This window comes from Oryx dammah, unplaced genomic scaffold, assembly GCF_014754425.2.
Source record: "Oryx dammah isolate SB20612 unplaced genomic scaffold, SCBI_Odam_1.1 HiC_scaffold_20, whole genome shotgun sequence".
Lineage (NCBI taxonomy): Eukaryota > Metazoa > Chordata > Mammalia > Artiodactyla > Bovidae > Oryx > Oryx dammah.
Window position 1 is genome coordinate 34,515,860 of NW_024070204.1, and position 14,393 is coordinate 34,530,252.

Consider the following 14,393-nt stretch of genomic DNA (forward strand, 5'->3'; position numbering starts at 1 on the left):
TATAATTGCTAGTGCAAGAATTATAGAATGAATATGAGAATCTATATAGATTGGCTTTTGGGATGTCAGTAGTTTTCACTACCTTTTACAGTTGTATGCATAGTTACATTAAATCAGATATGGTATCTGTTCTGTAGTGTTGGGTTTTCAAGAGAGCTATGTAGAGAAGGATTAAGATATATTTTTTTCTCACTACCAGGTAAATTTGATGAAAATTTATTATGTCTCAAGTTTCTTTTATTCTAAGTGAATTAATTCTCACTAATTTGACTGATACCTTGATAATTTCTATAGTTAAAATTAGTACCATCTGCGTATCTTTAACTAAATTTAAAAATATTGCCCAAGTAATAACTCAGTTTTTATAAAAGACAGTTATGAAATATTAAATGTAACTCACAATATACAGTTGAACTAATTTTGCACTACATATCTAAGATTCTGAAATGTGTTTAAACTTTTCTATCTCATGGCATTTTATACCTGGTCTCAAATGATTTCTCAAATATATATTTTTAGAATAGAACCTTTATGGCCCCAGGCTTGTACTAATGTCTTTCTTATAATGGGCTTGCAGTTGTAAAGTGTTTTGGCATATTAACTCTTCTCGTCATTGTACTCTGAGACGCTCACAGGGCGAGTATTGCTACAGAGGAGGCGGTATGTCATGATGATTATATGCACAGACTTTGGGACCAGCCTTCTAAGTTCAGATTTCCACTTAGTCACTTACCACTTATGTGACCTTGGACAAATTACTTAACTTCTCTTTGCCTCAGTTTCCTCATCTTTCAAATGAGGTGAAAATAGGACCAAAGTTGTTGCTAAGATTAAATGACTTTGTATATATGTGGTGCCTTGAGCAGTGCTTGGTCATAGTATGCATGTATATGCTCCCTGTTACTATTATTTCTATCCAGTAGATGGTTAAGGAAATGGAGGCTCTATGAAGGAGGGATTTTTTCATTCTTACCACTAGTAAGTAATAGAAACCAGATTCTTATCCTGTTTTTGCCTTGACTCTTTAAAGCAATAGGATTTTTGTTATTAAGTAACTGTTGAATGAATGTATGAATTGGGGGAAAAAAATCCTATGTTACCTGCAGTTTGGAAGATTGAATTATAGAGTAGGAGCTTTGCTAAATTGAAAGTTATATTTGACTTCCAAGATTTTCCAATCAAAGAGAAAAAGATAAATGCTATAAATATCACTTCTGTGTGGAACCTAAAAAATCAAATGAATGGATATGCAAAAGAGAAACAAACTCAGAGATATAGAAAATAAACTTGTGGTACCAAAGGACAGAGAGAAAAGGGGTGGGGCAAATAAGAGGTATTAGATTAACAAATACAAACTGCTATATATAAAATAAACAAGATTATACTATATAGCACAGAGAATTATACCTATTATCTTGTAGTAACCTATAGTGGAGTATAATCTATAGAAATATTAAATCGCTATGTGTGTGCTCAGTTGCTCAGTCATGTCCTATTTTTTGTGACCCCATGGACGGTAGACCTCCAGGCTTCTCTGTCCATGGAATTCTTCAGGCAAGAATCCTGGACTGGGTAGCCATTCCCTTCTCCAGGGGACCTTCCTGACTCAGGGATCAAATTTGGGTCTCCTGCTTTGCTGGTGGATTCTTTACCCTCTGAGCTACCAGGGAGGCCCCAGATATTGGCATTATTGAGCCACAAATCACAGAATGCCTGGGAAATCCTGTGAACAGAGGAGCCTGGTGGGCTACAGTCCATGGGGTTACAAAGGGTTGGTACACTTTGCAACTGAGCACATACACATGGTGAGAACATTTAAGCTCTACTCTTTTGGCAAGTTTCAAGTATACAACACAGTGTTATTAACTGTAGTTACCATGCTGAAACTTTGATTCTCAGAAGTCATTTATCTTATAACTAAAAAGTTTATACCCTTTGACCAGAAACTTCTTTAAAAACATTAGTTTTTCTAAATTTAACCTGCAGTAACGTTCTACTAATAAAGAAAATTTCTAAAACAAATTATGTGATGCTCTGAGAAGTTACAGTTGTGACTAAAGGTATTAGAGAGACATTAAAGGTTCTCTTCTTACCCTCAATCTTTCCCAGCATCAGGGTCCTTTCCAGTGAGTCGGCTCTTTGCATCAGGTGGCCAGATTTCTGGAGCTTCAGCTTCAGCATCAGTCCTTCCAATGAATATTCAGGACTAATTTCATTTAGGATTGACTGGTTTGATTTCCTTGCAGTCCAAGAGACTCTCAAGAGTCTTCTCTAGCACCACATTTCAAAAGCATCAATTCTTTGGCACTCAGCCTTCTTTATGGTCCAACTCTCACATCCACACATGACTACTGGAAAAACTATAGCTTTGACTATACTTACCTTTGTTGGCAGAGTGATGTGTCTGCTTTTTAATACACTGTCTAGATTTGTCATAACTTTTCTTCCAAGGAACAAGCGTCTTTTAATTTCATGGGTGCAGTCACCATCCCCATAAGAGCTGAAATATTCATAACATTTTAGAGTGTTAGGAAATGATAGAGTATATGTTCATGGTAGCTTTGAAAATAAATGTCATTTGATATAAATTCTGTTGGCTAATTACCTGCCATTTTTGTATGATAAATAAACACAGAGTATTTGTCATCTTTGTGTTTATTGCTAATGTCATATTTTTTAATGTGATTTCTGATAAAATATAAGAATGAACTATCTTTTTTAAGTTTCTCAGGTCTACAAGTACAATAAGTTATTTAACAATATACTTTTAAGTCATGTTACTAAGAAGTGTTCTCTAAGACTGCAGCTTGCAATAGGGCATAGATGGTTTGAAGGTAATTTAGAAGTGGTTTGGGAATACTGCTAATTGAAGGATTGGAACCAGCTGTGAGATTTAGATAGGAAATTGTCTTTCCTTCCTGCAGTATTTTAAACATGTAACTTTACATTTTTGAAGGAAGATTTATTTTGAAGCTTACCTAGCATTTGTTAGCATATTGAGAAGTATTCTGGCTTAGTAGTATGCATCATTTAATCTTTGTTCATTTGCTTATGTGTGTTGTGTCTAGGATAAGGTTTTTTTTAGTTTTGGTAAATTACACATAATATAAAATTTGCGGTCTTAATCATTTTTAGATGTGCAGCTCAGTAGTGTTGCATTGTTGTGCAGCCAATCTGTAGAACTTTTTCATTTTTGCAAAACAATCTCTAAGCCCATTAAATGACAACTGTCTATTTCCATCTCTCCCCCAACCCTGGCAAGCACTGTTCTTTCTGTCTCTATTAATTTGACTACTCTAGATACCTCAGATAAGTGCAGTTATACAGTATTTCTCTTTTCCTGCGTTGCTTATTTCACTTAGCATAGTGTCCTCCAGGTTCATACATGTTGTACCATGTGTCAGAATTTCCTTCCTATATAGGTATTTTTATTATTATTTCATAAAAATATGTTATGAAATATGAAAAATGTGAAAATATGGGAAATATGAAAAATATGAAATTCTTCATAGCAAAAACACACATCGTATTTTTGTTATTCCTTCATTTATAGATGGAAATTTGAGTTGCTCCCAACCTTTGACTATTGTGAATAAAGCTGCTTGGAACATACATGTACAAATACTACTTTTCAGTTATTTTGTGTATATATGCTGATGGAATAGCTGAATCGTATGGGAGTTCTTGTTTAAATTCTTTGAGGAACTACTGTGCTGTTTTCCATAGCAACTGCACATTTCCCTCCAGTAATGTATATGTTCCAATTTCTGTCCATCCTTGCTAACACTTATGTAGTTTTTCTTTCTTTTTTCTCATTAAATATTACTATTGCATTGAGTGTGAAGTGGTATCTCATTGTGGTTTTGATTTGGATTTCCCTAAGGATTAATCTGGTCCCATCACTTCATGGGACATAGATGGGGAAACAGTGGAAATAGTGTCAGACTTTATTTTTGGGGGGCTCCAAAATCACTGCAGATGGTGATTGCAGCCATGAAATTAAAAGACACTTACTTCTTGGAAGGAAAGTTATGATCAACCTAGATAACATATTAAAAACCAAAGATATTAGTTTGCCAACAAAGGTCCGTCTAGTCGAGGCTATGGTTTTTCCCGTGGTAATGTATGGATGTGAGAGTTGTACTGTGAAGAAAGCTGAGCGCTGAAGAATTGATGCTTTTGAACTGTGGTGTTAGAGAAGACTCTTGCGAGTCCCTTGAACTGCAAGGAGATCCAACCAGTCCATCCTAAAGGAGACCAGTCCTGGGTGTTCATTGGAAGGACTGATGCTGAGGCTGCAACTCCAATACTTTGGCCACCTGATGTGAAGAGTTGACTCATTTGAAAAGACCCTGATGCTGGGAGGGATTGGGGGCAAGAGGAGAAGGGGGCAACAGAGGATAAAATGGCTGGATGGCATCACCAACTCGATGCACATGAGTTTGGGTGAACTCCAGGAGTTGGTGATAGACAGGGAGGCCTGGCGTGCTGCAATTCATGGGGTCGCAAGGAGTCGGACACGACTGAGTGACTGAACTGAACTGAAGGATTAATGATATTGAGTATCTTCTCATATGCTTGTTGGTCATCTGTGTATCTTCTTTGGAAAAAATAACTATTCAACTCCTTTGCCATATTTTGAAATGGGTTTTTTTGTTTGTTTTTGAGTCATAGAAGTTTTTAATTTATTCTAAATATTAATACCATATCAAATATATGTATTGCAAATGTTTTCTCCCATTCTGTATATTGCCTTCTCACTGTGTTAACTGTCTCTTTTGATGCCTTGGTGATTTTTTTTTGAAATCTCAAATCTTGTTACATTACTCTACGTGTCTCAGAGCTTAAATTTCAGATTCTTGGTACTGTATACAGTTTGGCTCATAACTGACTCTCTAGACTAACTAACTTTCTGGGTTAACAGTAACTAACACATGCGCACACACACATACACACACACATCCTTTCCCTTTTTCTTGCCCGGAAATCTAAACTCCACCCAGGCAGAACTATTTGCAGTTGAGAAAGTGTCAAGAGTCATCTTATTCTATCCTAGATGTCCTCCGCTTTTACCTAGGGAACTTCTGTTTTTCCAAAGGCGTCTCAAACATCTTTTTCATGAAACCTTTTCTAATCACTCTCTACTTTCCTAGGTACATGGAATTCCTAGGTATAATGGAATTGAGTGCTGAACCCTGTGTATCCTTCTGCCATAGCCTCTGAAAGATTTTAGTTTGCTTATTTGTTTACCTATTTGTTTTATTTTGTTAGACTGACAATTCTTTGTGAGCAAAGTCTTTGTCATTGGTCTTTTAATCTTTAACTTAGTTCCTGGTATGTTGTATATGATTAAACACTCAAAAAATGTTGTTAAGTGAATGTGTGATTAGTAAGTGAATGAGTAAGTGAATTAATTCTAAGAGTTACAACAGAATGGACTCTAATTCTGGTTGCTTGTGATAATCCAAGCTAGGTTTCAACAGTACGTGAAACTGGAACTTCCAGATGTATAAGCTGGATTAAGGAAAAGCAGAGTAACCAGAGATCAAATTACCAACATCCTTTGGATCATAGAAAAAGCAAGAGAATTCCAGAAAAACGTCTACTTCTGTTTCATTGACTACACTAAAGCCTTTGACTATGTGGATCACAACAAACTGGAAAATTCCGAAAGAAATGGGAATACCAGACCACCTTACCTGCCTCCTGTGAATCCTGTTCGCAAGTCAAGAAGCAACACTTAGAACTGGACATGGAATAATGGACTGGTTGCAAATTGGGAAAGGAGTATGTCAAGGCTATATATTGTCACCCTGCTTATTTAACTTATGCAGAGTATATCATGTGAAATGTTGGATTGGATGAAGCACAAGCTGGAATCAAGATTACACGGAGAAATAACAATAACCTCAGATATGCAGATGACACCACGATTATCGGAGAAAGCAAAGAAGAACTAAAGAGCCTCTAGATCAAAGTGGAAGAAGAGAATGAAAAAACTGGCTTAAAACTCAACATTCAGAAAACTAATATGGCATCTGGTCCCATCACTTCATGGCAAATAGATGGGGCAACAATGGAAATAGTGACAGACTTTATGTTCCTGGACTCCAAAATCACTCTGGACAGTGGCTGCAGCCATGCAAGTAAAAGATGCTTGTTCTTTGGAAAAAAAGCTGTGACCAACCTAGACAATGTATTAAAAAGTAGAGACATCACTTTGCCGACAAAGGTCTCTACAATGAAAATTATAGTTTTTCATGTACGGATGTAGTCATGTATGGATGTGACAGTTGGACCATAAAGAAAGCTGAGCACTGAAGAATTGATGCTTTCAAATTGGGGTGTTGGAGAAGACTCTTGGAAGTCCCGTGCTGCACTTCAAGGAGAGCCAACCAATCAATTCTAAAGGAATTCAGTCCTGAATATTCTCTGGAACGATGGGTACTGAAGCTGAAGCTGCAGTACTTTGGCCACCTGATAATAAGAACTGGGAAAGACCCTGATGCTGGGAAAAATTGAAGGCAGGAGGAGGAGGGGACAACAGGTGATGAGATGATTGGATGAAATCACTGACCCAATGAACATGAATTTGAGCAAGCTCTGGGAGTTGGTGAAGGACAGGAAAGCCTGGCATGCTGCATTTCATGGTGTCACAAAGAGTCAGACACGACGGAGTGACTAAACAGCGAACAACAACAATGGTACTGCACTGGTAACTATTTCCAGAGTGGTTTCTGGGAGAAAGTAGCACTCATTTTCAAGCTCCTTTATGGAAATCTCCATTTTCTGCCACAACTACTAGCTGCTTTGTAGTAGACGTTTATTACTGATTAGACTTTTACTCCTTGGAAGGAAAGTTATGACCAACCTAGATAGCATATTCAAAAACAGAGACATTACTTTGCCAACAAAGGTCCGTCTAGTCAAGGCTATGGTTTTTCCCCTGGTCGTGTACGGATGTGAAAGTTGGACTGTGAAGAAAGCTGAGCACCAAAGAATTGACCCTTTTGAACTGTGGTGTGGGAGAAGACTCTTGAGAGTCCCTTGGATTGCAAGGAGATCCAACCAGTCCATCCTAAAGGAGATCAGTCGTGGGTTTTCTTTGGAAGGACTGATGCTAAAGCTGAAACTCCAATACTCTGGCCACCTGATGTGAAGAGTTGACTCATTGGAAAAAACTCTGATGCTGGGAGGGATTGGAGGCAGGAGGAGAAGGGGACGACAGGGGATGAGATGGCTGGATGGCATCACTGACTCAATGGACATGAGTTTGAATGAACTCCGGGAGTTGGTGATGGACAGGGAGGTCTGGCGTGCTGCAGTTCATGGGGTCGCAAAGAGTCAGACATGACTGAGCGACTGAAGTGAACTGAGACTTTTTTATTTTGGCTCAAAGTACTGTATATATCTAACTTTTAAAATTTATGACAAATTTATTCCAGAAAGGTTATTAATGATTTTCAGTTCTTTTGAAAACACTGTAAGGATGTATGTACATCAGATGGAATTGCTCATGTTATTCCAGATATGTTTGCTATCATTGTTCTTACTGAGGTAAACAAAAGAGCCTGGGAAATGATTCTTTGGTTGGCATTTAAAATCAAACCAAAGCAGAAACTGGTATCTTTTCCCATCTTCCATTAAGAGTGTAGCTATTGTTATGAATTTTGGCAATAAATGACTTCATTGAGGTCTTGTAGTTTATGATGTCCTCTGCCAGGGAAATCTTGAAAATGTTTTACTGTTATAGCAAATTTCACACTAAGCCATATTTCAAAAAAGTCGTTAATAAAAGTTCTGGACAAAGAACAGTCACCATCAAGTGATATGCTACCAAAAGATGGATTGCTACTATTTTAGATGATTTAGTTGTGCCAATTATATGGGCTTTTTATGAGTTATGCCCTACATGATTTCCAGTAAAACTTTGATTTTAAATGTAAACAATATCTATTTAAATATTTAATTTACTCCTAATGTAAATACTAAGTTGTTCTGTGTTCTTGTAAGTTTTTTCTTTAAATGTCAAAAATTGTCTATATATAGGCACATTCTGCATTGAACTCAGTGAAATAATTTTCATCCTTCCTTTTGGTGACAGTGTTTCTCTTTCCTGAGTGATAAAATAATCATTGGTTATGAAATGATAGTAATAGATTCTTCTTTAAGTAAAACATTTGAACTGTTCTCCTGTTTCTTGTAAGAATACTTAGCACCTTTACATGAGTTTTTATTACTTACAAATATTGTCAACTGCAAAGGAAGCAGTGGTTTACATAATTAATATAGAGGTAGTCCAGAATTCATTTGTTCAACTTTTAAATTATTTTGAAATTTTGTTGGAATATTGGTATATCTGAGATTGGTGTGTGTAGGACTTTCTAAGAGATAGTGAACCATTCTGTAATATCTTTGTCTTGAAATAAACTGCAAGCTCTCCTGCAGTTCCTTGGGTTACTGTGAGGTCAGTGTTTTTGTGCAGTACCTCTGGGTTCCTGATCTCCTTCTTTACTGATCTGTGGTGCTAATGAACTATAGCCACTTTCAGAGGCAAGCAAGTCTAAAACAAAACCACCTTTATTTCTCTATACTTGCAACTTTATATGTACTTTTTTAGTCTGGGACAGGATCATTTGGTCTTCACAGGTTTTTACTTTTGGAAAATTGCCAGTTATCTTTGACTGTCACTCAGCAGACTCACCTGATGTATAGCACCTACCTGTTCTTCTTTATAGACATGTAAATTAAAGATTATCTAATGTGATTTACAAGGTAGACATTGTAACGGCCATTAATTCACTCTAAACACTTGTGTGCCTGCCATATACCAGGTGTTTTATAGATTAGGAACCTAGAGACAATATGTGTGTGTGTATGTGTGTGTACTCACAGTCTTTGAGAAGTATCTGTTTTGCAGTTTGGTTAGGGAATGGTTTGGAGAGAGAGAGGTCAAAAACTACAGTGTATTATGATAGGTTCTATGGGGCTTCCCAGATGGCTCAGTGGGTACAGAGTCCACCTGCAATGCAGGAGATGCATGCAGACATGGTTTTGATCCCTGAATTGGGAAGATCCCCGGGAGGAGGGCATGGCAACCCACTCCTGTATTCTTGCCTGGAGAATCCCATAGACAGAGGAGCCTGGTGGGCTACAGTCCATGGGGTCACAAAGAGTCGGACACTACTGAAGGAATTGAGCACGCACACACGAGACAAGGTGAGTTTGTTATGGGAGCACAGTATTCTTGCCTGGAGAATCCCCATGGACAGAGGAGCCTGGTGGGCTACAGTCCATGAGGTAGCAAAGAGTTGGACACGACTGAGTGACTAAGCATAGCACAGCACAGAAGGGTTATTTTAACTCAGAGTTTGAAATGTTGAGAAATGCGTCTAGGAGTAGGTCACATCTGAATTGAGTCTTAAAGGGTGAGTAGAATTAGCCAAATAAAGATGAGGAGAAGCCTAGAAATAGACTAATATGACCAGAGAGACAAGAGCTATGGCTTAGAATAAATGGTGGCTGTCACTTATTGAGCACCTACTTTGTGCCAGACTCTGTATTATGACCTTTACAACACTTACTTCACAATAACTTAAGGGACAGATGTTGTTATCCTCTTCGCAAATAAGGAAACTGAGAATCGTTACTCTTCTGAGGTTATGACAGGGTTAATGAGTTTCAGAGCTTGATTTTAAAACCCTAGATTTTCTGGCTTTTTGTCAAGGCTGATTTCTCCCAAGAAGGAACATTTTTCAAGGTGGAGGAAATAGTTACGAAGTTATCATGCTGATGAAAAGTCAGATATGCAGGTTAAGGTCTGTGAAGTGTCCTGGGGCATTAATAGTATTTATTCATTCAAGAAATATTTACTAAGAGTCCCTTAAGTGCTAAAAACTCTGCTAGGCATTAGGAATTAAATGACAAATGCTTAAATGGTAGAGGCAGAAGGTAAAAGAAAGTAGAGGCACTGAGTGTAAATGTAGTGTAAGGCATTAAAAAGATCATACATCATGACCAAGTGGGCTTTATCCCAGGGATGCAAGGATTCTTCAACATCCGCAAATCAATCAGTGTAATTCACCACATTAACAAATTGAAAAATAAAAGCCATATGATTATCTCAATAGATGCAGAGAAGGCCTTTGACAAAATTCAACATCCATTTATGATACAAACTCTCCAGAAAGCAGGAATAGAAGGAACATACCTCAACATAATAAAAGCTATATATGACAAACCCACAGCAAACATTATCCTCAATGGTGAAAAATTAAAAGCATTTCCCCTAAAGTCAGGAACAAGACAAGGGTGCCCACTTTCACCACTACTATTCAACATAGTTCTGGAAGTTTTAGCCACAGCAATCAGAGCAGAAAAAGAAATAAAAGGAATCCAAATTGGAAAAGAAGAAGTAAAACTCTCACTGTTTGCAGATGACATGATCCTCTACATAGAAAACCCTAAAGACTCTACCAGAAAATTACTAGAGCTAATTAATGAATATAGTAAAGTTGCAGGATATAAAATCAACACACAGAAATCCCTTGCATTCCTATACACTAATAATGAGAAAGTAGAAAAAGAAATTAAGGAAACAATTCCATTCACCATTGCAATGAAAAGAATAAAATACTTAGGAATATATCTACCTAAAGAAACTAAAGACCTATATATAGAAAACTATAAAACACTGATGAAACAAATCAAAGAGGACACTAATAGATGGAGAAATACACCATGTTCATGGATAAGAAGAATCAATATAGTGAAAATGAGTATACTACCCAAAGCAATTTACAAATTCAATGCAATCCCTATCAAGCTACCAGCGATATTTTTCACAGAACTAGAACAAATAATTTCAAGATTTGTATGGAAATACAAAAAACCTCGAATAGCCAAAGCAATCTTGAGAAAGAAGAATGGAACTGGAGGAATCAACTTGCCTGATTTCAGGCTCTACTACAAAGCCACAGTCATCAAGACAGTATGGTATTGGCACAAAGACAGACGTGTATAGATCAATGGAACAAAATAGAAAGCCCAGAGATAAATCCACACACATATGGACACCTTATCTTTGACAAAGGAGGCAAGAATATACAATGGAGTAAAGACAATCTCTTTAACAAGTGGTGCTGGGAAAACTGGTCAACCACTTGTAAAAGAATGAAACTAGATCACTTTCTAACACCGCACACAAAGATAAACTCAAAATGGATTAAAGATCTAAATGTAAGACCAGAAACTATAAAACTCCTAGAGGAGAACATAGGCAAAACACTCTCTGATATAAACCACAGTAGGAACCTCTATGGTCCACCTCCCAGAATTCTGGAAATAAAAGCAAAAATAAACAAATGGGACCTAATTAAAATTAAAAGCTTCTGCACAACAAAGGAAAATATAAGCAAAGTGAAAAGACAGCCTTCCGAATGGGAGAAAATAATAGCAAATGAAGCAACTGACAAACAACTAATCTCAAAAATATACAAGCAACTCCTGCAGCTCAATTCCAGAAAAATAAATGACCCAATCAAAAAATGGGCCAAAGAACTAAATAGACATGTCTCCAAAGAAGACATATGGATGGCTAACAAACACATGAAAAGATGCTCAACACCACTCATTATTAGAGAAATGCAAATCAAAACCACAATGAGGTACCACTTCACACCAGTCAGAATGTCTGCGATCCAAAAATCTGCAAGCAATAAATGCTGGAGAGGGTGTGGAGAGAAGGGAACCCTCCTACACTGTTGGTGGGAATGCAAACTAGTACAACCACTATGGAGAACAGTGTGGAGATTCCTTAAAAAATTGCAAATAGAACTGCCTTATGACCCAGCAATCCCACTGCTGGCATACACACTGAGGAAACGAGAATTGAAAGAGACACATGTACCCCAATGTTCATCGCAGCACTGTTTATAATAGCCAGGACATGGAAACAACCTAGATGTCCATCAGCAGATGAATGGATAAGAAAGTGGTGGTACATATACACAATGGAGTATTACTCAGCCGTTAAAAAGAATACATTTGAATCAGTTCTGATGAGATGGATGAAACTGGAGCCGATTATACAGAGTGAAGTAAGCCAGAAAGAAAAACACCAATACACATATATATGGAATTTAGAAAGATGGCAATGATGACCCTGTATGCAGGACAGCAAAAAAGACACAGATGTGTATAGTGGACTTTTGGACTCAGAGGGAGAGGGAGAGGGTGAGATGATTTGGGAGAATGGTTTTGAAACATGTATAATATCATGTAAGAATCGAATTGCCAGTCTATGCTTGATGCAGGATACGGCATGCTTGGGGCTGGTACACGGGGATGACCCAGAGAGATGTTGTGGGCAGGGGGGTGGGAGGGGGGTTCATGTTTGGGAACGCATGTACACCCGTGGTGGATTCATGTCAATGTATGGCAAAACCAATACAGAATTGTAAAGTAAAATAATAAAAAAAATAAATATGGCAAAACCAATACAGAATTGTAAAGTAAAATAAAAAATAAATAAATAAAAATTAAAATAAAATAAAGTAAAATAAAATGTAGTGTAAGGAAAAAAAAGATAAAAGATAATGATACAGCAGTAAACATAGGGGGAAATTAGTGTGTGTGTGTTTTAATATGGGAAGTACTTTAATTGTTCATGTGCTAAGAAGAAAGAGCCATAGTAGGGGAAAGATTTAAGATAAACTGGAATGAACTGGTGACTGATTGGTTCATCAATGATCCTGAAGAAGGAGGGAAGTCAGAAACCAAAGTCTGTAGATTGCACATCTTTAATTAAGTAGATTGCAAGATAATCCTAGCATGAAATTGTAACAACTGTATAATTTTAGTATAGTTACCCTACACTTGGATAATGGAGACTTGATTGAACAATGAAACTTCTTATGTAAATGATCACTGTGACCTCTTATGTCTGGTTTATGCATCCATTGTCTCTGTCCCTCTGTTGTTCTGTCCATACCCTTTTTAACATAGCATGCTGAGTTATTGGTGTTTCCCTCTTGGGAGGGGAGATGAGTAGAGGCTCTGTCTAATGCTACTTAGCATCTGGTATAATCCCACTTTAATAAAGGCTTTTTGAATTGATCAATCACTGAATTCCATATTTGTACCATTTGAATATTACGTTTTTGTTTTTTAATCTTTTATGGGTTAAAAGGTATATATCCTGTGCAAATTCTAAGACAGATGTGTTGTCTCTTATAAGTTAAGTGCATAAATACTTTAAGGTATGCCCAAGTACCAGTGAAAAGAGGACTTTACGAATTTTCTATATGGAGAGGATCTTAAAGTTTCATACAACCTAAAGAATTTCTTAGGTTTAGCTTTTTAGAGATATAAGATAAATTTATTATCAGCTCAGAGTGACCAATTGTAATCTATCTAGAAGTTCAGAAATGATATACTCACACTTTTTATTTCCAATTTTTTAAACTTTTGTGTTAAAAAGCCGGTGATGCAATTTTCAAAAATTAAATTTCCTGTGAATATATGTAGTTCGTCTCAAATATGGTATATTACTTTTTAATGTCATGGAATTTTCTTTTTTTCAGAATCCTGTCCGAAAGATCCCTGACTCACATGAAATAACGTTAAAGCATGGCACTAAGACAGTAAGTTTTAAAAATTTAATTATTTTCCCTCAATAACAGGGCTCTTATGGAAAAGTGAACTAATATGATATATTAAGGCCATTATACAATCAACTGATATCACAAAGAAATTGTGATAGACATTTCCTTAATGATGGACATTAAGGAAAACAGATTACCTTTCTGTTCAGTCAAAATAGCCATTGCATTTCATTTAAAATAGGAACACTTATTCATTAAGGAAATTGTTATTGTTAAGGAAATTGTCATTGTTATTGTTGGCTTTAAAACCTCTTTCTTCAATATAGGAACACTGTAAAAGAAAGAAAGAAATGAAACTCAAATACTTTTTTTTTATTATAGTGTGGGAAAATTTCTCATTACCCTTAGCTTCATTTCTGTATCAGTAAGAGGCCTGAGTTCATTTATTAGGTGGATGTTGAGATAAGAAATGAACATAAGCTTAGTATGACTCTAAAGATTACATTCCTTAGATTTATGGATTATATTTTATAATTGTCACATTTATTTATGTTATTTAAAAGTTCAGTTCAGTTCAGTCACTCAGTCGTGTCCGACTCTTTGCGACCCCATGAACCGCAACACGCCAGGCCTCCCTGTCCATCACCAACTCCCAGAGTCCACCCAAACCCATGTCCGTTGAGTCAGTGATGCCATCCAAACATCTCATCCTCTGTTGTCCCCTTCTCCTCCTGTCCTCAATTTTTCCCAGCATCAGGGTCTTTTCAAGTGAGTCAGCTCTTCGCATCA

At 36.8% G+C, this 14,393-nt stretch overlaps 1 protein-coding gene across 3 annotated transcripts in view; it reads left to right on the forward strand.

The window, feature by feature from the left end:
* The window catches only part of WDR70 (WD repeat domain 70), a 273,577-nt gene that overhangs the window by 41,240 nt on the left and 217,944 nt on the right, over positions 1-14,393 (forward strand). For all 3 annotated transcript variants that reach the window (XM_040262355.1, XM_040262354.1, XM_040262356.1), the window contains one exon: positions 13,584-13,643. In XM_040262355.1, coding sequence (XP_040118289.1) covers positions 13,584-13,643 — 60 coding nt within the window. The remainder of the gene's footprint in view (positions 1-13,583; positions 13,644-14,393) is intronic.